This window comes from Vanacampus margaritifer, chromosome 1, assembly GCF_051991255.1.
Source record: "Vanacampus margaritifer isolate UIUO_Vmar chromosome 1, RoL_Vmar_1.0, whole genome shotgun sequence".
Classification (NCBI taxonomy): domain Eukaryota; kingdom Metazoa; phylum Chordata; class Actinopteri; order Syngnathiformes; family Syngnathidae; genus Vanacampus; species Vanacampus margaritifer.
In genome coordinates, this window is record NC_135432.1 from 2,001,279 (window position 1) to 2,026,297 (window position 25,019).

The 25,019-nt window shown below is 42.5% G+C and overlaps 1 protein-coding gene across 1 annotated transcript in view; it reads left to right on the forward strand.

The window, feature by feature from the left end:
• LOC144063720 (prickle-like protein 2) overlaps window positions 1–22,987 on the forward strand; it is a 41,427-nt gene extending 18,440 nt beyond the window's left edge. Inside the window, exons 2-9 of the mRNA XM_077585535.1 lie at window positions 9,064–9,239; window positions 12,186–12,299; window positions 12,394–12,531; window positions 13,151–13,354; window positions 14,607–14,793; window positions 16,415–16,569; window positions 19,104–19,917; window positions 20,814–22,987. Coding sequence (XP_077441661.1) covers window positions 9,108–9,239; window positions 12,186–12,299; window positions 12,394–12,531; window positions 13,151–13,354; window positions 14,607–14,793; window positions 16,415–16,569; window positions 19,104–19,917; window positions 20,814–21,760 — 2,691 coding nt within the window. The 5' untranslated portion in view covers window positions 9,064–9,107 and the 3' untranslated portion in view covers window positions 21,761–22,987. The remainder of the gene's footprint in view (window positions 1–9,063; window positions 9,240–12,185; window positions 12,300–12,393; window positions 12,532–13,150; window positions 13,355–14,606; window positions 14,794–16,414; window positions 16,570–19,103; window positions 19,918–20,813) is intronic.
• Window positions 22,988–25,019: the final 2,032 nt, after the last annotated feature.

Here is a 25,019-nt window from a genome sequence, read left to right on the forward strand (position 1 = left end):
CACACAAACATTTCAAGAAATGTGGCGCCAAATTTGCGTTTGCGTTGCGATTGCGACGGAGATGTCCGAACGTGGTGAAGGTTGTGACGACTTGCTTCGTGAGCTTCAGTTAGCGATTTCAGAGCATTCATGAATCGTGAAGGTTGCTCAAAGCTCACCGGGAGAGAAACCATTTATTTGCGTGTGTTGGAATAATAATTACACACAGCGGTTGTTTACACTGGAATAATTGCCAGCACGCAGCTTTGAGATTAGCCGGCAACCAACAACCCGTCAAGATGATTTGCATTCTCTCGTGTTTATCACATGAGAGGTGAGATTCCCGTGAAAGTCTGAAAAAATGGAATGACTTTGTGCTCAAGCATAATGTGGGATATGATCAATATGCAGTTCATGAAGTTATTCATTATTTCATTTTAATGCCCCCCCCCCCCTCCCTCAGTCCAAATCCAGTAAAAAAGCCTGGAGCGAAGGGCATTGCTTCAGTGAAAATGGCTGGGAGTCAATGAGTTAATTTGCCACATTTTATCCAGTTACTATGTTCCTTGTGATGATAATGTGATAGTGTGGTCAGTTGCTATGTGCCTATATGAGTCAAAATAGACTTTTATTCTGTCCTATAGAATGTGTCATGTCCTTGCTGGAGTTTCTGAGTGGCACGTCGAGGTTTGCTATCCCAACTCGTCTGATAAGTTCGAGATTGCTTCTCCGCATCCAGCCATCCCGCTCCAAATTTTCCATCCAGCCCAGCTTTGTATTTTTGTATATAATGACTTCATTGCGCGCCTCGGGCCGACAGTAGCCTCGCTACACTCATCGCCTGCGAGCACGATTCTCGAGCGTGGCCATTCATAATGGCAATGCAGTTTTGAAAGCTTCCACAAAATAGCGGTGCTAGCTTTAGCATTGTAAACAAGCCAACATTAGCCACAGTTGCTCTGTTGAATTTGGTAGCATGATGAATTTGCATTGGAGCATTAACTATAGCACAAAATGCTGTTGATTTGAGTACGACTTTTTTGACTGCTAAAGTTGTGCATCACTTCCGAATCCTCTCAGCTGCTTGATTTGCTCGACTTGCTAACTCGAGCCCCTTGTCTGCTGTTTGTAAAAGCTAGCTAAATATATTTTGTGTTTCTAGCAGGAAATAATCATTCACTAATTACTGTTTAGATAGCAATAATTCAAATGAAAAACAAACTCAACGTCTTTCCGAGACTGCCCAACAAGAATCCTGATTCACTCTGTCTGCAATGTTTCAGGCTTCATCACAAAAGCAAGCTCGCTTTCATGTCAAAAGGAAACAAAGTCGGCACATCTTCTCCGTTAGCAGAGAGCCGAGCTGCCCACAAAGGTGCCTGATATAAAATAGCAAATTCAGCAGCGAACAATGCAGCCACAAAAAGCAGCAATGGCGGGGAATTTACAACAATTACCTGTGGAGATGTTGATGCAGCTGCTGTTCACAATTCCAGCACTAGGGGGCACCAAAAGTTGCATGCAAGTATTTCAGCTGCTTCAATCATTTGTCTGGATCACACAATATGGGGTCAAGGGTCATCCTGATTCCAGCCCTATACTGTATATCGTTTACAATAGGCCAACATAAAGATTGACCTATTTTATTGTTGAGTTATTGAGGGCATTATTTTAAAAACAGACCAAATTTGGTGTGGCACATCTAAAGGGGAAGTCCAACCAACAAAAATGACTGATGATAATAAAATGTTCTATGCAGCCCCACTAGTCTAAATATGGTTAATATTGCGTTAGTGGAGTATGAGTTAAGTAGATGACATCACAGTTGCTCAGGTCTCAGGTAACAACCAATCAGTGGAGCTTCAGAAAACAGGTGAGCTGTGATTGCTTGTTGCTTGAGACCTGAGCAACATTGTGGCAAAATGGCCGCCCCCTGAGATGGATAAAAATGGCTGCATTTTGCTGCATAACTCATCTTCCACAAATGTAATATTAATCCGAATGTAATGTTTAGACTAGTGAGGTCACATAGAACATATTATTGTCAAGAAATGTTTAAGGTTGACTTCCATTTGAACTCATTCACTGGCAGTCTTTTTGACTGAAGCAACCCCCTTCGCTCCCGGCTGTTTGACTGGATTTTGACTGATCTTGCAGGGTCTACAGAATATTGCACGGAACCTGCCAAAATAGATATTAGAGTCTCTTCTTTCATCAGGAAAAAAAAAGTATATTTGTATTTGAAATCCTGTTTTTTAACAATAATCATTAGAACATAGCTAAGTTTCATCATTATTCACAAACTTGGTGAAAACACTGGGAATAAGAGCCTTTTTGCAACATGGCCCTGGCTGATCTCTTACACTCTGCTGCCACCTGCTGGCCGATTTTTGCAATAACTACCATTGCTTTAAGCATCCTCTTCAGGTCAGAGGCTGCATCAAAGCCTTCTGTATGCTTTAGCATTAAAAAATACGTTTTTGGTACTATAATGGGGCAATATTTCAAATAAAACGCTTTTATCCGTTTTGGGGAACAAATGAGTTCAAAGCAATTGTTGGGGCTCGTCCGACTCCGAGCTTCCTATCGAGCTTGATTCTGATACTTGGTACCTGTCAATTGTTTTCTCTTGAGTTAACTAAGCTTGTATCAGCGACGCGTTCTTCAGCAGGGAATAAGATAAGCCCGATGACGCGCAATCATAAGACAAGCAAGTCAAATTGCTGCGTGAGAGCAACAGATGATGAGATTACAAATCAACAATTTCCTGCTCTCGGCACCAGGAGGTAAAAAGCAGCGATTGGCCGCCGAGCTCGGTCAGGTTGCGCGCTGGAGCCGAGAACCTCCTCTAATGTCTGCTTTGACATCAATAAGAGCTTTTTCTCTCTCCATCTCTTTCTCTCATGCACGCCCGCCCACACAGAGGCTGTCAGAGGCACATGAGGATGGGAAGGAGGGAGGGAAGAGGGAGGCGGGTGAAGCATGACACGTGAAAAGCGCCGCTCGCAACGCTGCATCGACAGGCCTCCATTGTTTCGCTTGGCTTTGCTCTCCTCCTCTTCTTGCTCATCCGTATTGTGTTTTCCGACGCCTCTCGCGACTATGTAGTCCATCTTCACGCACAAAGCGCCCCCCCCCCCCCCCCGTCTCGATACCTGAGTTCCCGTGAAGCCCCTCGTGCTCGGCGATGGTGATTAATCGCCGTTAATTGATGTGCAAATGAAGGCAGTGCTGATTGGAACGAACGGGGAGGCGGGGCTAATCGTCATGAATCTTGATGATTAAAACCTGACACGCCTCAAGCACGTGCGTCCGTCATTATATAACGTCAACAATGCATGACGAAGAACACAGAAGACATTTTTAGAAGCGCACTTCCTTGTTAAATCGGTAACGTGTACATGTCTTCACATAGCGAGATGATGCTCAGCAAGTGGTTGCTACGGCAACTCCGCTTTTTCTCTCTCTTCCTCAACTCATCCACCAGCTCTGCTGTCTCACTCAAGTCCAGTTTACATCTCCAGTCAGTGGTCAAATCAAATGAAATGTTTCTTTTAATGAATGATTTCATTCTCCGGTGATTTCCCCCAAACTCATCGTTATCTATTTTAGTCTGATTATTTTGCACTTCCTGGTACATGAGACAATGATTGTAACTATGCAATAGCCTAACAAAAATGATAATCCACAAGTAATTTTTGTAATGTCTGTTTTATATTTATTGCCAGTAACTAACAGTATCTAATTCCAAAACATTTACTAACTAACATTTACATGTACTAAATTACTAACTAACATTTACTAACCATTTAAAACGAAATGCCTTTAGAGGAATAAGTGTTTTGGAAAACGGATGGATGAATTACGTGCGATTAAAATTTTGAATCGTAATCAATCGCATGAATTCAATAGTCATGCTAACCCTAACTCACGATTCATTTAAGTGTACAATAAAATGTATAATTTGTTTCTGCATTATCATACTTTTCATAGCATAAAAGTGTGTGTGTAAATTTAATAAATATATGTCTGCATCTTTTAATCATTGATACAGTAAGTTCATAATTATTCATAAAATTGAGTTAAAATTAAAAAGATGTACAGTTTTGTAAAAATATCGAGTGTGATATTCATTTGTGTTGAGGTCATTTTTCTGCCACTGGATGGCATCATTGCATTTGTAAGATGTTGGTGACAGCTCATTTTTCTTTTCACAATAAGAGCTAATCTAATCTTTAACATGAAGTAACTTGTGAAATTCTGCACGTTTAAAATTGTAAAATACAGCTCGACCCCAGTCTCCACAAATATATGCATTATGATGACATTTATTACTGCGAAATTTTAACGTGGACGTGTCTGTTGCGTTGGGACTGAAATCCCCCCAGTGCACGCTCTAAAGCCAGTCGGGTCAAAAATAACCCAATTATGGACCGATCTTCTACTTGGGTCAATTTGACCCAACTTTGAATCAAGAAATGGGTCTTTTAGAGTAAAACAACTCAAAAATATTGGGCAGATCCTTGACTTGGGTCAAAAGATGGGGTCATTTTGTAAAAAAACAACCCAGAAAGTTGGGTCAAATTGACCCATAAAGTGGTTGGGTCCATTTTTGATCCATAATTGGGTTACTTTTGACCCAGCTGTTTTTAGAGTGCAGACTTTCCAAGTAAGGGCCAATCAATAATCGCAGGTTATTAAAGGAACTTTAAATGAATTCAAAATTAAGGCATTCATTTTGACACCCCTAATTTTAAGCAACCATGCAACTTTGCCTTCTGCTAGCTTAATGCTACCACACAAAGCAAAATGCCTTAGATGGGCTAACAATTGGTTTGGATAGGCACAGTATTAACGTTTCTAAAAAAAAATAATAATAAATAAATGCCAAGTTATATTTGGTCCCAAAATGACTTCCACTTCCATGTTTTATGAAACACTTCCACATTTGTGTCTTCATGAGTTTGACAATTACATGCGCACCAAAAGGAGCGTCCAAAAATCAAGCACAATATTATAAGGTGCCATTTTCCTTGTTCAAACTTGCATGTGATGGAATGAACCAAAGTCACATTTCAAGGCACTCGTGTCATCTATCAGAGACTCCTTCATATAACATCCATCTGTAATTTGACAGAAATGAAGCAGCAAGTGAGATTGTTTGAAAAGGTTGACGTGTGAAGTGCTTGCGATTTGTCATCTCCAGGCACAAGACTTGCTTTTCATTGTCATGACGATAAATGTCTTTGAATTGTCGTGTGCAGCTAAGCAGAAGTCTCGCATGTCCGAAATTCAATTGAGAAAAACGTGTAGCTCCCAATTTCACAAAGTGCCGCACAGCATGTCCAATCAATCAGCCCTCTCCGCAATCCTCCAAAAAAAAACGGCCTCAACTCTAAATATACGAGCGCTCATTTCTGAAGTATGAATTCATTAAAAGGAGGAAACGCAAATTCACAGCTTGCCCAGTCTTTGTGTGGCTGCGGAAGAACAGAGCAGCGTGTTATGACTAAACCTTCGGCCGGGCCGCTTTACGTCAAAACGTTACGATACGCACTCGGCGGCAGCCTTCTGTTAGAACACTTTGTTGACAAAAAGTGGAATACGTCATCGCCGGTTAAGTGGAAAAGGAAATGACGTGCGTTGAAGTTCGCCACTGGTCAGGCACTCACATTTCAAATGGCAGCTTGACATTAAAAACTCTTCAAATCATAATCATTACAAATATTATGTATACACAATACACACACACATATATATATATTGTATTGTGTATATATAATATTTGTAATTATTATGATTACCGCCTTGCAGATGTTTTCAAACAGCAGCAGCTGTGGAATGCGCACCTTCTTTGTCGAGCTGCTGACAACACAATCTGCTTTCTGATTGCAGCGCAGTAGCAAGTGAAAGGCTAATATGTGGCAAAGCAAATATGTTAAAAAAATTAATAACAGGGATGTGATTTTTCCGCTAATTCGCGGAATTACGCTTTTTTTTAATCCCCCCCCCCCCCCCAAAAAAAATTCCGATTTTTTTTTTTTTTTTTTTTTTTTTTTTTTTTTTTTTTTTTTTTTTAGTAGTTCATTGTGTATGCACATGACTCCGACAGATAACATCTTCTGCTATAACAAAGACATTTGTGGTATGCTCTAATATGAGTTACTTTTCATTTGGTCATGATACAATTATTTGTTCATGAAATTTGAACTCTTCAACATTATTTATGTGTTAACTTAGTAATCACATTAGTTAGATATGATGATATTCTCAGTGATAGTTTTTAAAAGCAAAGGCAGTCCAATGTTTTTGAATGTGACTGATTTTGAGTTGACTAAAACTGCCATTTTATATGGGATAGTTCAATATACATTGAAAATTTATGCTGTTGTTTTGTCTATTTCTTTGTCATGTGAGTGCATTGAAAGTACTTAAAAACACGGAAAACCCATGAGCTCCGGGGGGCCCCCAGACCCCCGGCTAAATTTTCAGATAATTTCACTTTGGTCAAATCACATCCCTGTAATAAGTAATCATCCCGCTATGTGCTTTTCAGCGATGTGAAGTTCATTTTGGCACCTGAAGTCACGTTTGAAGTGATGTGGAGCTGCCAAACGGCTCGTTTGCTTGCCAGCGAGCCCACTTTCGTTCCCGCGCTACTCAAGAAGAACAGCCTCGGGCTCAAGGTTGCAAACCTGCAATCTTCGCTGACGAAGGAGAAGAAAAAAAAAAAGAGGCAGCGTCCACTTTAGAGGGGTAAACGTTTGTCAGCCGCGCTCGGACAGAGCGGCTCATCACGTGGAAACATCTGCCGCCTGCCACATACTGTATGTGGAAACGCCGTGTGGGAATATTGTCATATCTCAAGGTTTGTCGAATACAGCGGTGCCTTGACATACAAGCGACTGGACTGAGATTTTCCAGATACGAGCCATTGTTTGGCCCTTTTTTCCTGTCTTTGGTTTGCCAGTGTAGATTTGAGATGGAAGCGCTTCATGGTTTTCATTCACCAACTGATGGCACGGCATCAGGAGCAATTTGGTATTTTGCTCAAGGTCACAAGGGCTGGGGATCGAACCCACAACCGCTCTACCACTGAGCCTTGTCACCCCGTTTGCAACAATTGTTGGTTTTGAGGGGAAGGAATATTGTCTCTCATGCCTTGCATGCCAGCAAAATGATTTTCATTTTCATATTTTAGTGGCACAACTTTAGCAAGGACAAACTGTTACGGCAGTAAAAACAAATCATTTGATTTTAAATGTCCCTCCACTACCCACAGGAATTGATGTAGGGTTGTTGTTTTTTGTCATGCTGATGTACAAACTCAACCGACTCAAGAACATTATCTCATTGGCAGATTTTTAATTGTTTTTTTATTGTGCTACACCAAAATTCTTTATCATTATTCAGCTACTTCCATATTTCCTAACTGATTCAAATCATTCAAAAATGACCAAGATTCCATAAATTGGAATCAGGGAATTATTTTCCATAAATAACTAATTTCTTAGAATACCATACCCCCCCCCAAAAAAAAAACAGCATTCCATGACTGATTCAAATCATTCCAACTTCCAACACTTTTCAGACTGAAGTTCCTGGAATGTTCACAATAAAATTCCCATATGCTAAGATAGGCTGCAATAAATAAAAAGTTTAGAACATAAAGCAAATGTGTGTTTCTGTGAAAGTTATCAATTTATGGAATTATAGATTTGAAAAAAGACGTTTAAAAAACGAGTGTTAGAGAAATATTCAAATCAGGCATAAACATGAGCAGAAACTTGTTTTATTTTTGACTTGTTTTGTTTTGAACATGAAAACTGTGCTGAATTATGACAACTATTGAGGGTCCTTTTCTTTCTTTTGATTCTTTTTTTCCTTCCCCCTAACTTTCAAATGTTCAATAAAATCAATCAATCAATATATTTTACGTACCGTTAAGTATCTCCTCCTTTCCCATTTATCAAAAATGTTCTGCTCATTCAGTACATCTTCCCGTTCCAAAAACTTCCAAATATAAAATTCCAAATTAAGAGATATTTCGTATTATTCCTCTTCATGGAAGTTTGTAACAATTTTGACTGCGATACTGAAGATGTGTATAATTTGAACTCCATACCAAAAGTCCAATATTGAGCTAAACCGCCCATTTTACAAAAGACAAATTTAGTGGCGGTGCACCCCCACAAAAAAGCGTCACAAAAATATGAATACCGAAAAAAATGAAGATTTTGTCTGATGTCATTATTCAGTGTGAAATGTGGAAACTGGTGGATGCAAATGACACGGGTTAATTTTTACTTTCTGCTATCTACTAAAAGAACATGTCATTGTTCTGCCGGTCCCCGTAGATTCGCTTGCATAGATCGTTAAACCAAGATGTAACAAATCATTTATTTGTAAAGGTCTCATCACTAGGGGTGTCAGGCGATTAAATGTTTTCATCGTAATTAATTGCATGACTTCAATAGTTAACTCGATTAATCACAAATTTTATATCTGTTCTTAATGTACAATAAAATCATTGTTTTTACACTCTTAACATGAAAGTGGCAACAAATGTTAAGCTATTAGAAATATTTCTGCATTTTTTTAGTCATTGATACAGTAGAATAATTTATAAAATTAAAAAGTTGTACTGTACTGTAAAATAATATTGATTTGTGTCTAGGTCATTTTTCTACCACTAGATGGCATCATTACATTTGTAAGACATTGGTGAGAGCATTTTTGTGCATTTTTCAGTGCATTTTTCTTTTCTTTTTCTTGCACATTTGACACAAAAATGGTAAAATCTCCACAAATATATGCTATTCAACTTATTACTGCTAAATTGTGTGTCTGCTGCGTTGCGACTGGAATTCCGCCAGCACCGGATTTCCAAGTAAGGGGCGGACATTTAAGGAACTTTCAATTGACTCCAAATGAACTCACTCATTTTGACAGCTCTATTTATAAAATGTCTTGCGTCGTCTCCTCAGTGTTGGTGGGCAGCCGGAAAACTGGCAGTGCAGTCTGAAGTGTCGTATCTTCTCCTCTCTCACATTTTGGACTGTATTTGTTTTGTTTTCGTCCCAGCGTCCCCCGAAGCAGCGTGCGTAACAGAGCATGTTGTGACCGCCATGTCCCTGGAGATGGAGAAGACCATCACCAAGCTGATGTACGACTTCCAGAGGAACTCCACCTCTGACGACGACTCCGGATGCGCTCTGGAGGAATACGCCTGGGTTCCGCCCGGCCTCAGTCCGGAGCAGGTACGAGCCCCGTTTTCTGCTTATTGGCCTTCAACTGCGATGAGATTTTCAGCTCACATTCGACGCCGCCGCGTCGTTCGCCGCTCCTGCATGCTCCATTAGCTGATGTGTTTGTGTGCTGGAGCCCGACTGGAGCCAATTCAACTCAATCAGGAAGAGGAATTTAATTATTTAGCCGATCAGCGGCATTTTCCCAATAACACTAAGATGGTTAATTCACTGATTCCCTTCACGGTGCTTGAAGAGTCTTTGGCTTGCAGTCGGTGGGGGGGGTTTGGAGTTGGGCGGGGTCAAACAAACAACTGCAACCAAGCTGTCAGGCTATTGGTGAAAGAATCATTGTAAAGAGTTTTTTTTTTTTTTTTTTAGGAGGCAATGATCAAGCTGACGCTGTGCGGGGACTCAGTTCACATTCAACAGAGTGACAAGCGCGGCCAAACGTTAAAAAGCAACCTCGTACTGATTGACTGATTACAGTGTCGGAACCGAGCCTGCGATGCGGTCAACAAACGCCGTCCGGATCGCTCCAGCGAGGAAGCAATTTCCCCCAGCGGCAACGGCGCAATTTAGATGGAAAATGACAAAAACACATCACTTCAGTGGACGATTCCGACCTGCGGTGGGATTGAAAGTCGCCTTTCAAAATGAAACCCAAAGGAATGAAAGTCATTGACGTCGATGAACGTGCGGATACGTTTAATTGAAAATGTGTGTTAATGACTTGATGCGTTCGGGTGCCACAATGGGCTCGTTTGCTCTTTAACTTCCTTCCTCTTAATTGTATGCATGACCAAACTCGTTTTGTCGATTGCGCGGGAAGAAAATAGCGCGCGTGTTGCTTTCATCAGTTGTCACGTTTGATAAACAGTCACGTGGCCTGTCAGCCATCTTAACTCTTTGACTGCCAAAAACGTTAAATAACGTTTAGTAAAATCCTATGGAGGAGTGCCAAAGACGTTAAAAGACGTTTTTTTCAAAACAGAGGTGAAACTAACCATTTTCTATTGTTGATTACTGAAAAACGGAATAAGGTAGAAACAAACTTTTTTTTCTGATGAAAGATGAGAGTCCAATCTTTCATTTGGTAGTATGTGTGTTTCCATAGTCCAAACACATACTTTTCTGTGGACCTTGAAAGATCAGTCAAAAATGCTTAAATCGGTTGGCACCCACGGCATTCCTTTTCTGAAAACGTCTGGCAGTCAAAGAGTTAATAGAATGTGGAAATCTCGTATCTCTCATGCAGCAAGAAAAATCTTACATGTGCGGCAATGAACTCATTTCTAAACCAGCCTCATCAATTTGTTGATCAATTATTCTACGGACCATTTTCCAACACAAATCCAATTCTACTCATTTCGAGTGTTGCAAAAGGGTCCAATTGTGGTGAGGCTTGCCTAAGCGGTTTTAAAATGTTTGGTTGGGCCATTTATAGGGGAATGAATGAAAATTTACAGAATTGACCTTTAACAGCCATTTTCTCTAAAGCAACCCGGCTGCTTTACTGGATTTTGACTGCTTTTGCAAGAATATTGCGTTATATTGCTATAAAAACATGGAACCTGCTCAAAGACAGATTAGAGTCTCTTCTTTTATCAAGGAAAAAAAGTATATTTCTATCTGTTTCCGTTTAGCAGCGTTTGGCAACATGTCCCTGGTTGATCTCTTATACTCTGCTGCCACCTGCTGGCTGTTTTAAATACCATTGCTTTAAGCCACCTCTGCGTGTCAGAAGCTGCTTAAAAGCCTTCTGTATGCTCTTGCAAAAAAAAAAAAACATGTTTCCACGTTTTTGGGTGTGAATGAGTTAATGTGAAATGTTGGGTTATTAACTGTAAACCTGACAAACATTTAAGACTCTGTTGTCGTAGACGGAACATCTGTGATGCATTTCATTCACAAATCTGTGAACAGCAGGCATTAACCGTCACAGCTATGGTTTGGGGCACACAAATGATCAGGGGTCGAGGGTCGGGGGTCTGGGGCGGTCTTCAAGTTCCAACTTCACGGGACAGCAAGGCTCAAGAGCAGGGTTCACCAATTCCGGGCCTCGAGGTCCAGAGTCCTGCAGGTTTGAGATGTTTCTGCCCACTAGCACACCTGATTCATACAATCACTTCATCAGCATGCATGATAACATAACTGATCTTAAGTATCAGGTGTGTTGGTAGGTGGAAACATCTCAAACCTGCAGGACTCTGGACCTCGAGGACCGGAATTGGTGAACCCTGCTCTTGAGCCTTGCTGTCCCGTGAAGTTGGAACTTGAAGACCGCCCCAGACCCCCGACCCTCGACCCCTGATCATTTGTGTGCCCCAAACCATAGCTGTGACGGTTAATGCCTGCTCAAACCTGTAGGACTCTGCACCTCGTTGCTCTAGTGTGGCCACTCCCACAGTGGCGCAACCGTCCCTCTAGCAAAGGGGTGGGCAAACTCGGTCCTCGAAGGCCCGAGCCCTGCAGGTTATGGAGGTTTCCCTCTTCCAGCACAAGATGATTCCAATCAACAGGATTGTTAACAGGCTTACACAGAGCTGGCTGATGAGCTGATCATATACCAGCTGTGTTGGAGAAGGGAAACCTCCCAAAATCTGCACGACCGAGTTTGCCCACCACTGCGTCTAGCAGGTCCGCTGCTCACCTGGGAAATGACCAACATCGGGTCGAAACCACTTCCAGACAAAGATATCACACCTACCATGACATGGCGAGATAACGTAAAGGGGGGTGGGGGGTGCGGGTTTCATCTGGAGGTAAGACTATAGATTGATTGGCTGTTTTTTTTCAACCTTGATATGACAGATGAGCGCTGAAAATGGCAAATGATCAAATCCAGAAAGTCTGCCAATGAACTTGTCAACAACCTTTTCCTGATTGTGACATTTAGAAGTCAAATTCCTTTCTGCGAATAATATGCCGTACAACACACGCTCTCGTCTGCGTCAGGTGCATCAGTATTACAACTCGTTACCTGAGGAGAAGGTCCCGTACATCAACAGTCCTGGGGAGAAACAGCGCATCAAACAACTGCTTCACCAGTTGCCACCGCACGACAACGAGGTGAAGCCCGGCAACAAAAGTCGTCCGTCCGTCTGGCTTTGATGCGAACGCGGGTGCCGCATATTTGTGAGCGCTGATGGCCTGTGTTGTCCAGGTGCGTTATTGCAACTCTCTGAATGAGGAGGAGAAACGAGAGCTGAAGATATTCAGCAACCAACGCAAGAAGGACAACCTGGGCAGAGGCAACGTCCGTCCTTTCCCTTTAACCGTCAACGGGGCCATCTGCGATAAGGTAGGTCCAATACAAAAGGCGCCTTGAGATACAAGTGATTCCACTCGCAAACTTGTGAGTGCAGACTTAAGATATGGTGGCTCAAAACGCTTCACAATCAGCAACATTTTGCCCCCCAAAAAAGAGGCTTGAAGCTGTTTATTGCAAACACCAGGAAAAAAAGACTACAACATTTTTGCCTTTCAGCAATTAGCATTAGAATATAGCTTAGTTTCATCATTATTCACAAATCTGCTTAGAATTGTGGGGCAATCAGCTTTTTTTTTTTCAACATGGCGCTGGTTGATCTCTTATACTCTGCTGCCACCTGCTACCCTTTTCTCTTCTTTTTTTTTTTTTTAAATTACTACCATTGCTTTAAGCGACCTCTTCAGGTCAGAGGCTGCATCAAAGACTGCTCTAGCATAAAAAAAACAACAACATTAAAAAAAAAACTTATAAATAAGTTTTTGGGACCATGTTAATATTCAAAATAGAACGTTTTTATACGTTTTTGGGAGCAAATGAGTTAAGAGCTTAAACTGGTGCCAAGCATTAGATACTTGCTCCCTTTTTTTCTTTTCATGAAATCGTGTAACCCTTTCCTTCCCGCTTTCCTTCCCGCTTTCCTCCCCAACAGTGCAGCGGTCAGATCCAGGGAGGCGACATCGTGGTGTTTGCCGCCAGGGCGGGGCATGGAAAATGGTGGCACCCCAATTGCTTTGTGTGCTGCATGTGCGAGGAAATGTTGGTGGATCTCATCTACTTCCACCAGGACGGCAAGCTGTACTGCGGCCGGCACCACGCCGAGAGACTCAAGCCCCGCTGCTGTGCCTGTGACGAGGTGCGCCTCTCCGGGCCCGCTGCCCTTCCTCAAAATGCCCAACGCGAGCCCAAGCGGCGATTTTCCGAGCCGCTTGGAACGGGTCTGGTGTGAAAAGATGGCTCGGTGTTCTTGCCACGTCTCGGAAAATCTGCTCGTGTTTTGATGTAGCGTATGCGAGGCAAGCAGGCGAGTCACGACAACAAATTGGACGTGGCACTTTTCACTCATTGCAGTCTTGTAATCATAATAGTAATAATAATAAGGCGACTTTTCACAGTGCGTGAGTGGGTAGCCATTTTGAATGTGATCATCATCAGCCTTTCTGTGAGGAGTTTGCAGCTTGTCCTCATGCTTGCGTGGGATTTCTCCGGCTTTCGTCCTCTTTCTGAAAAATCAATAATCAGTCTTCTTTCATCAAGGACTACAGAAATCAGTCAACGATTATTGATGATGTGCTCAAATCAAAGGATTTGGACAATTTTCAATTACAAATTGGCGCCGAACAATTACTCGATTATTAAAAGTTTGATAATCGATTACCCGTCGATTAATAATGTCAAATGTCAATGATTCCTGGGAGAAAGAACTGTCAAATGAGTAATTATGTGTTACAGTTTTTTTTAACGGGACTTTGTGCTATTTTAGTTCATTTAAATTATTTTTAACACCTGTTAAAAGGTAATAAGGCAACCAGGTTGGGTTTATTCATGGTTGTGGGATGGCACTGCCCTTTATCCTGTTAGAATAGATCCGCCCCTGCCCTAAGCATTCAGAATCAAAGCAAGCGTATCAAAAACAACTTTTAAAACGGATCAATCATTTTTCAGGAAACACAAAAAATTGAGCCATTTGCATCACGAGGAGAAGATTTAGGCAAAAAAGTGAAAGAGGATAACAATACGCTGAGGGCCGCTGGAACGTGGCCGGCTGGCCAAAACTGGCCCCTGGGCCATGGTTTGGACACCACCGCTCTACACTGTCCATAGTTGTGAATTGTTAACTGTTGTGTTTGACTCCTCAAACTGTAAACCCTGCGACCGGCCAGCGACCAGTCCAGGCTTAGCCTCACCTCTCACCGAGTCGGCTGGGATCGATGAAAATAAAATCAAATTCAGCAGTCAGGTGTCATGGCAAAAAAAAAAAAAAAAAAAAAAAAGTATCCAGCTGACTAGGAGCGGTAAAAATGTGAAAAGGGCGAGACAACACTAATGTTTCCCCGGGTTCCAAATGACCTTTGTGCTAAATCGAAGGCGTGTCTCCCCCCCCCCAGATTATCTTTGCTGATGAGTGCACGGAGGCGGAGGGCCGACACTGGCACATGAAGCACTTCTGCTGCTACGAGTGCGAGACCACCCTCGGCGGCCAGCGCTACATCATGAAGGACGGAAGGCCGCACTGCTGCAACTGCTTCGAGTCTCTTTACGCTGAATATTGCGACGCGTGTGGAGAACATATCGGTACGCGACGTGTCCGTCATCCCCTTCAAATGTACCGAGACATGATCGTTGATTTCGAACGCGCCCAAGAAAACCTCTTCAAGACATTTATTCGAAGAGCGACTATTGTGAGCACCGCAGCTGCGGAGAGGCGGAGCCAGCGCAATGGAGATGTAGATGGTTATTAAGTGAGACCCCCATTTTGTATCCAGATGGCATCTGTGAATGATTATTACTTGCTTGAGATCAGCAGCGAGGCTGGAGACGTGTATTTGTCGCTTCTATCAACTGAGAGTGAAATGTTTTATTTGTAGAGAGAGAGAGAGAAAAAAAACACACCATCACATTCATTAGAATAGCGCCATTCTTACCACTAGTGTTGTTCCAATACCGTTTTTTGGCCCCCGATACCGATTCCGATACCCAGCTCTGCAGTATTGGATACGTTTTGTTTTTTTTTCTCAACATGAAAAAGCTGTCCTGCTATTGGTTCAGAGCATCCAAGGGCCAATAGGATGTCTTAGCTCGGCATGCAGTGGGGGTGTGCACAAACATCGATTCTCATAAGAATTGCGATTCTCATTTAGTACGATTCAGAATTGATTTTAAATGTCCCAAAATCGATTTTATTTCAATTATTTTATACTGTCTTCCCTTTGTTTGTGTGTGCCTTTATTGGGAGCGCTGTTCATGTTGTACCTGGTTTAGCCACTTAAGGCAGGGATGTGATTTTTCCGCTAATTCGCGGAATTCCGCTTTTTTTATCCCCCCCCCCCCCCCCAAAAAAAAATCGATTTTTTTTTTTTTTTTTTTTTAGTAGTTCATTGTGTATGCACATGACTCCGACAGATAACATCTTCTGCTATAACAAAGACATTTGTGGTATGCTCTAATATGAGTTACTTTTCATTTGGTCATGATATAATTATTTGGTCATGCTCCGTCCCCCCGCCCGCCGCCCCCCCCACCCCGGCTAAATTTTCCGATAATTTCACTTTGGTCAAATCACATCCCTGTTAAGGGCATTGTGGTTCCACGCGGTCTAATACGCTGTTAAGTTGTAGCCACTTTAGAAAGAAGAAGGAAAAAGTCACAATCAAGTTATTCCAATAAAAGTGGAGCCGTTCTTTTGAGTGACAAAAGTGCCGCGAGTAGAGCGCTAATTAGCATTAGCGAGTCAGACTGGAGTAGATCATAACGATTCCTTGAACATCTATAAATTGAAGCAAAAATCATTGTCAATCAAATCATTTAGAATCAAAAATCGCTCTTAATCAAAAATTGATTCTGAAGCAAATCGCACACCCAAAAATCGTAATCGAATCGTGAGACATTCAAAGACTCCCACCCCTAGCATACAGTGAACATGTCACACATCAGTGGATGTCGCGCACGAGCGAGACACAAGATGCTGCATCCAAAGTCCTATATTAGCGTCAGAATGAATAGTATCGGCACGCTACTTGTTAGTACTCACCGATACCGATACCACTGTTTTAATGCAGTATCGGGGCCACTGCCGACACCAGTATCGGTTTCGGAACAACACTACTTACCACCGAGATCAATCACTGCCATCAGCGTTATCATCCATTCATAAGACTAAGAAAGTGAAACTTGTGTTGCGTTTGGTTCTTGAAAGGCATCGACCAAGGCCAGATGACGTACGATGGACAACATTGGCACGCAACTGAAGAATGTTTTTGCTGCGCTCATTGCAAACGTTCCCTGCTCGGACGTCCCTTCCTGCCAAAGCAGGGACAGATCTTCTGCTCACGGTCCTGCAGCGCTGGACAGGTACGAATACTCAGAGACATTTACAAAGTGATGGCACTTTTATGTCTAGTGCGGCGTTTCCCGGCCTTTAAGGAGCAAGGCACATGTCACAAAAGGAAAGGCTGTCAAAATGAGGGAGTTCATTTAAAGTTTGCAATTAATGACCGGCCCCTTACTTGGACAGCCTGTACATGAAAAGAAAAATGCACTGAGCTGTCACCAATGTCCTACAAATGCAATGATGCCATCTAGTGGCAGAAAAATGACCTCAACGCAGATCAATATCACATTCGTTTTTTGTTTTTTTTTTTACAGTACAGAACATCTTTTTAATTTTAACTCAATTTATGAATTATTCTTTTATTATACTAAAAGATGCTTTCATTTTTCTATTAATTTAACGTTTTTCCACCTTTATCTTAAGAGTATGAAAACTTATTTTACTGTACATTTTTTGTACATTTAGAGCAAGCAGATATCAAATTTGCATTTAATCGTGAGTTAGCTATTGGAGTCATGCGATTAATTACGATTACAAATTTTAATCGCCCGACACCCCTAATATATATAGTCATCTGAATTAACTTATTTACTGCCATTGACGGCTTTAGACGTCAAAACAATTATCTTAACTATTTCTATTCATTTTTTCCACTTTTCTTAATTTATTTTTTTAATCTTTTCTTTTTTCTTTTTAACTCTTTGACTGCCAGACGTTTTCAGAAACGGGATGTCGCCAGTGCCAGCCGATTTAAGCATTTTGAGTGATCTTTCAAGCTCCACAGAAAATGTTGTGTTTGGACTATGGAAGCACACATACTACCAAATGAAAGATTGAACTCTCATCTTTCATCAGAAAAAAAAGTTTGTTTCTACCTTATTCCCTTCTTCAGTAATCAACAATAGAAAATGGTTAGTTTCACCGAAATGCTCTGTTTTGAAACAAAAAGCGGAGAAAAAGAGCTTTTTGTGAAACGATGTTATTTCATGCACTCTAGTGAATTGTACACTTCTTTTTGTCCATGAATGATGCCACAAACACCTAAATAGTGCTTTACTTCTGTAATACACCACCACCAACAATGAAAAAGTGTTTTTAGATTGCAAAATACGTTTATTTCCATTCAACAGTGTAACAATTTGACAAAACAATTTCGCAAACTATTTACAAATGTGTGCAACTGTGGTACTATTTACAATTATGTGGATGTTTCAAATACAGTTTTTCTTTTTGTAACACTGCCCTGCATGCAAGGAGAGGGAGCAGGATTTGCACAACAGATACGTTTCACTTCGATTGTCCGTTTCGCGTGCAGACGTTACACTTTCTTGACGGCCTTTTTTTCCGGGGAATAAATAGCAAGTAGCAGACTGTGCCCACTCCTCCCATGAATATGCATTGGACTCGGGGCACTCTTCGTCATCCGATTGAACGTCCGTCTGAGCGTGCTCGTTTTCCGGTGTTAGCATCGCTAGCCCGTGAACCTTTATGACGTCGTCATAGCCGCCGCGTCAACGCTTCCAACTTCGGCGTCAACCTCGGAGTCACCATCATCATCATCGATGATGTTCATCGTCGTCATCAATGTGCTCTTTAGCGTTGGTCGATGCCTTTCGTCTTTGAAAAAAATTCCAAGTGTGAGCTGCTTGCAACCACCATTGTTCGCTTTAGCTCCGCCTCACATCTTCTACTGCCGCGTCAACGCTTCCAACCTTGGAGTCACCATCATCATCATCGATGATGATCATCGTCGTCATCAATGTGCTCTTTAGCGTTGGTCGATGCTTTTCGTCTTTGAAAAAAAATGCTCGAGCGTGAGCTGCTTGCAAACTGGTCGCCATGTTCTCTTCCCTTCCCCAGCCAGTCCCCTCTAGCTCCGCCTCACGTCTTCTACTGACGCCTACCCAATCTTGTCAAAAGAGAGTCATCGCTGCCCTCTAGGGGACAAAAATAGTCATTAGGCTCACTAGACCTGCTTGAAACTTTCACCACAGCTGGGCAAAGCTTTACTCCACCCGTTTCAAAAAAATAAATAAATAAAATGGGTGGACGTCTTTTAACGTCTTTGGCGCTCCTCCGTAGGTTTTTGCAGAACGTCATTTAACGTCTTTGGCAGTAAAAGAGTTAACATCCTTGGCGGCCCTCCGTAGGTTTTTACTAAACGTCATTTAACGTTTTTGGCAGTCAAAGAGTTAAAGAAGAAAAGATTATTAAAAATTTGTGGTGTCTTCACTAGTTAACTCACGATTAATCACAAATTTTATATCTGTTCTAAATGTACAATAAAACAAAATTTCTAGGTTTTCATACTCTTGTTAACAAAAGTGGGGGAAAACAAATAGAAATAGTTCAAATGAATTTTTGACGTCCATAGCCGTCAATGGCAGTGAATGAGTTAATGATGATCTTGTGTCGGTTAACTCGGTGTCTGTTCAGTTGCTAGCATCATTCAGGTGAATGAATCGCAACGGGCAGATTCAGCGCTCGGGAACACTGCTCTAGTGTGTCAGATGTATTCGCTCGCAGTTGCCGACTGTTTTCTTGTCTGAATCAGGATCCGGACGAGTCGGATTCGTCAGACTCCGCCTTCCAGAGCGCCCGATCCCGCGAGTCTCGCCACAGCACCAAGATCGGTCAAAAGGAGCGCAAAACTTCTGAGCAGGAGCGGAGAAACGTTGAGTCGCGCCATCCGGCTCCGCCCCCAATGCCCGACCGTCTATCGGCCGAAATTGATCCACTGACCGTTCAAATGGACCGTTTAAGCGTATCGGCTAGCCAGACCCCGAGCAGGACACCCAACCGCACTCCCAGCCGCACCCCCAGCCGCACTCCCAGTCGCGCGCCGAGCCTTAACCAGGTGTGGATGAGCCGGGACGACCCTTACGTCCCCGCTGCCTTCGAGGGCCCCCAGCGGGAATCCACTCCCACCCCGACATCGATTCATCTTCTGGGTCAGTGTAACGCCAGGCAGGGCTACAATCCCGGCTCAAATGTTCATCCTCCGGCCCAGAGTCCCGTCAACCCAGGAAAGAGGCCTGATTCCTGGGGGAAGGAACAAGGCAATGCAAAGAGGACACCAATGGCTGCCCTGAGGGGTCACTCCTTTAACGATAACTGGATCCACCACAGCCAGGATGAGTTCAGGCCCAACAAGTTGCGCACCCAAATGAGTTTCAACGAGATGTCCAGCCAGAACCAAGGATTTTCTGACAAGAGGAGTATCAGTCTTCATGGATTCCAGAGGGACGGAAGGCCGCCGCTGACCAGAAGGAACCCCATCAATGCCATGAGCTTCAACGAGCCGCTGACGCCTCTGGAACAGACGCCGCGCGGATCCGTCGACTCGCTCACAGTGTCCAACGCGACAGGTAAGGAGTTGACATGCACCGCCCGCACCTTCTATGGAGGACCGAAAACGCCCAAATAAATACAGACATGAAATTAAGAAAAGTCAAAATGGAAATTATATATTTTTTTAAAAGTCCAAATATTAAATTAAACTAAATTTAAAAGGAATATATATATACACACACACACAAATACCAGAAAAACACTTATAATAAAAATAAACTAGATACAGACACGCTTAGGACCGCCCCCTCATTTGAATAACATTTCATGACGCATTTCATGCTGACATCGTAGGCAGCATGAAATAAATATATAAATATGAGAGCAGAGCTTTTTCATTTATTGACATTTAAATCTTTTTATATAGTTATTTATTTTTATTTTTGTAATTTCATTTTTTATTTTTGTATATGCTTTTATTTTTGCATTTACCTTTTTTTACAGTACATCTTTAATTTTAACTTCAAATAACGTACAGTACTTCTGTATCAATTAACTAAAAGATACAACCATATTTGTATTAGGTTAATATTTTCCCACTTTTACAAGAATATGAAAAACTGGAAAAAATATTGTACATTTAATTTTATTGTACATTTAAGATATGTATTGCGATACCTTTTTTTTTTAAGTTTCAATTTGGGGCTTTTTTTGTCTAGTTAATCTTAACATCTGTATTTAAAAAAAAAAGGATTTAAAAAAAAAGGATCATCATATTTGTAGGTTTTATTTCCATTTTCCAATTTCTTTTTTTGTATTTAATTGTTGAATTATATTTTTACTGTATATCCATTTTTGAAATTCTTTCTTTCTTTATTTGTTTGTTTTGGCATTTTTGGTCCTGCACACATTTTTGCCATAATTCCAAACGGTATGCAAATATGACATGAAATGTGCACTCTCATGTGAACAGGCAATTCTCTGGATGGAGTGAGCAAACGTCAGGAGAATTTGTCCAGGTTCTCCATGCCCGACCTGAGCAAGGATTCGGGTGTGAACGTGTCTGAAAAAAGCAACATGGGAACGCTGAGCTCTTCAGTCCAGTTCCACAGCACCGAGTCGCTGTCCTCATCTCGTCCCTTTAACAACAACAACATGTACACGCCACACGGAGCGGGCTACCCGCTGCAGTACTGGGATGGCCCGCGGCCGCTGGGGTTCGATAGCAAAGGCCGCGTCGGGGTGATGGGCAGCAGCGGGAACTTGCGAATGGCTCCCATGAGTGACCGGATGCCCCGTCGACTGATAAACGGTCAGGAAGTGGCATCCCAGAACCAGCAACCTCAAGCCAGACGTCGCAAGCACCACCGGGGGCATCACCGCGGCGCCCGCCACCACAAACGCTCCCGTCGTTCTCGCTCCGACAACGCCCTGCACCTGGTGGCCGACCGACCCACTCCAATCGTGGAGCTGCCGTACCGCCGCGTCCAGGAGGATTACGATCGCTTCCCTCCCGGTCACGCCGCTCGGGAGCTGTTCGGCCCGGAGTCCGGCGGCTGCCGGCAGCAAGCCCACCCGAGCAGGCCCTGCCCCCGCACCACTTCGGATCTCACCCTGCAAAACGCCGGCTGGCCACCCGTGGGCTTGGGTGGGCCGTGCTGGGGCGACAGGTACGTGGAAGCCGCTGACCCGTGGTGCTCCAGCTGCTCCTCTTCCTCGGAATCGGAGGAAAACGAGGGCTACTTCATGGGCGAGCCCATCCCGCGGCCCGTGCAGCTGTGCTACATCAACAACGAGGAGCTACGCCATCGCTACAGCCCCTCCGGAATGGCCGGCCACCACGGACCTCTGCACGCACCCGGTCACGGCCAGTTGCACGCCCGCCAGAGGAGGAAGAGCAAAAACTGCATCATTTCATAAATCTAGACATAAATAATGGCGAGGGAGGTGAAGGAGATAAGAGAACGAGGTGAGGAGACGATAAAAGCAACCGAGTGGGTTGCAGAGTGTGAGATAGTGACAGATATCGTGTGTAGGGGTGGAAGCAAAGAGACATTAGGCCTATTTTTCCTGCTGTGAGGTTACACAACTCGGGTAGTGTTTGTGTACACCTACACACAATGACCTAACTACAAGAGGAAGCTGAGTTGTCTTACACAACATAAAACAAAAAGAATGTTTACAACGTTGGATGTTTAGCTGCTGATGGTACGAAGAAGAAGTGCTGCTTAATTTGACTACATATCCAGGTGAAGGAAGTCAAAACTAAAAAGCCTGCTACAGTTTGACTTTAGCCCTCGGTGCTAGCTAGCTAGCTCCCTAGCAGGTAAACAAGCACCATGGGAGCTAGCTAGAGAGCTAGCTAGCTAAAGCCAAACTGTGGCAGGTTTTTTACTTTCTGGACCCGGATCTGCCACCTCGGAATGTGGTCAAGGTAAATACGACTTGTGTGAGTGTCTGTGCGTGTCCATGTTCTCGGGACATTGAACAATCGCTTTACAGGTCAATTAGATACTGGAGTGAGTGATGCCACGGTTCAGAGGTCAAACTAAGCCGCTGGGCGTTAAATGTATCAGTGTGGACAATGTGGAAGTTGTGTCGGGCCGGTTGTGTCGGGCCGGTGAATGCTAGCTGGCGAATTACGAGCTGTTTCACGACTGCTGCGGGAATGGAGCGCTAGCTCGCTAGCCCTGTTAGCGCCATGTACAAATAGTCTGTTGAACCGTGTGCTCTGCATAAATTAGCCAACTCTCCATGCTTTACCGAGGACAGAGCGCTGGCGTGCATCTGCTCCTTCATCATTCAGGCACAGTAACGTCAGGTATGGTCCCGTTTTCTCTTCTGCAACATGCTTTGTTTTTTGACAGTAACTTCTAATTAAGATAAGAATTCTAACCATAAAGATATCATTAAGGAATAATAAACTTATGGAAATTAAAACAAATACCTATTAAATGTTTATATAGTAATACACATATTAAGGCAATGGATATAGTCATGTAAATGTCATGTACATATGGTCTTAAATATCTCTATATTTTGTAACTAAAGAATCATTATTTGTATAATATCATGTAGAGGTAGGGATACTTGCATGTCATTTTGTTGTTGTCGCATACTTAAAATAAAGTGTACTTCTATGAACAACCAATAAGGCATATTGATCTTGTGTGTGTGACTGCCCTCGGACCTTCAGTAACAATTTGGAAAATCAAGTCAATAGTGAGCTGTAAGTCACACGTCCCAAAATGGCCACCAGCGTCACCATTTTGGCAGCATAGAAAAACGCGTCTGCCATTTTGAGTATACGGCAAACGATGATTGGCAGCTGCCACAACCAGAAGAAGCAAAAAAAAGGATCAAGCATTCTGCAGGCTACCAAAAGAGGAACCAATGCGTAGCCGATGGGTGAACAACGACAAGACAGAGAATTTGAGAATTTGGGATCCTCCTCATTGCTTGTTGTGTAGCAATCACTTCGTATCAGGCCAGTCAATTACTCAATCAGTTAGTCGTGAACATGTAGCTCGATTGTATAGTTATTAAATGAAGGCGAAAGACGTAATCGGGCACTTTTTACATGGTGGCTGAATCAGCAGCAGATGCTAACTGTTAGCACAAGCAAAATGTGGGGGAAATAATAATAATAATAATGCTGCTACGGTTTAATAGATATTACACAGTTGAATTGAATAACTGACCAACACCATAAAGACTTTCTAAGGCATAAATGACGGCGGCGGCGGCGGCGGCTGAATTAGCAGATGCTAAGTTGCTAACATACCTAAATAACACTGCCAAGACTTGGATGGCATTTTGACCACATATAAAGGGAAAATACATTTGGATTGTACAAACTTGTAAAGCCTTTGTATGATCAGATACAGAGAGACGGACGGGGTAGTTCCACGCATATCGCGCCGAGTTGAAAAAAAAAAAATGCCTTCCTGACACTTTATCGGTAATATCATCCAACCTTTCCACCTCGCACATGTTTATCATGCCTTTTTCATCAAAGTGAGCATCAATGCTCTTGGGCGCGGAAAGTTGACGGATAAATGCTAGTTTTAGCACTCCTCGTCATTGTACGCCATTAACGCGGCGCCGCTACTTTCCCGCCACGGGAGACCGTTCAGAGAACGTGACGTCCGGATCTCTATTGTACGACGGTGTATTAGGGCCACATATATATATATTTTTTCTTCTGATGGTTGTTAATATTCTGAGAGAAAAAAAGCAAATTTGCGAGAAAAAAACTCGGAAATTTACGAAAAATACACATAGCATAGCTATAGTCTAATGTGAGGATTCGTTTGGTGGTTAATGGGACACTGTTTATAAAATGAAAAGGCAGGATAGAGATGGATTCATTCTTAATTTAAACTTTACTCGTCATACACGGCAGCTAGAGCAACAACACTTCCTGATCAGCTGACTAACCCTAACCAATCAGAAGCTAGCATACTTTCGGTAAGTGCAAGTGAGTGACAGATTCGACACATCAACTTAGTTACTTGTGCAAAAAAAATACCAAAATATATGAATGTGTAAATAACAATTCTGGAAACATAAATGTACAAGAAATATACATTTTAACAAATGAACTTAAATGCTTAATCCTCAGGGTGTGGACCTTCGCAAAGCGAGGCTTCATAAAGACTTTATAAAGTGGCAAATTTGCAAGTTTTTTACCTCTGAATATTTCCCCCACCCTCTAAAAAAAATAAAAAATACCATAATGCACCGTCGTACTATTGGAACTACAACCCCGATAACAAACATACTGACTACCTCCCTGACATGGTCAATTAAAATGAAGCTTTATAAAAGAAATAATTATTTTAATTGGTATTCAATTCAATTGGTAACCATAAGTGCACACTACTGTATAGTGGTCGGGTTTTGGTACGTTTAGGTAACATTACATGCAAACATTATTGTCGCTTCAATGGATGGATGAGGGTAGCGGAAAAATTACAAGCGACATACTTGATCACCTGCAAAAAGATTCTTCACAGAGATCCGTGCTCAGGAGGCAGGCGGCATCTTGTGCCTTCCGAGCGAGAAGCTTTGTCCTCGATGAATGTTTCCATGGCATCTGATTGCAGATTTGCTTGTAGTGCCGGCTAAATAGGAGCTTGTGCAGTTATTTGGGGACAGGTTTCCTCCATCTACTCTG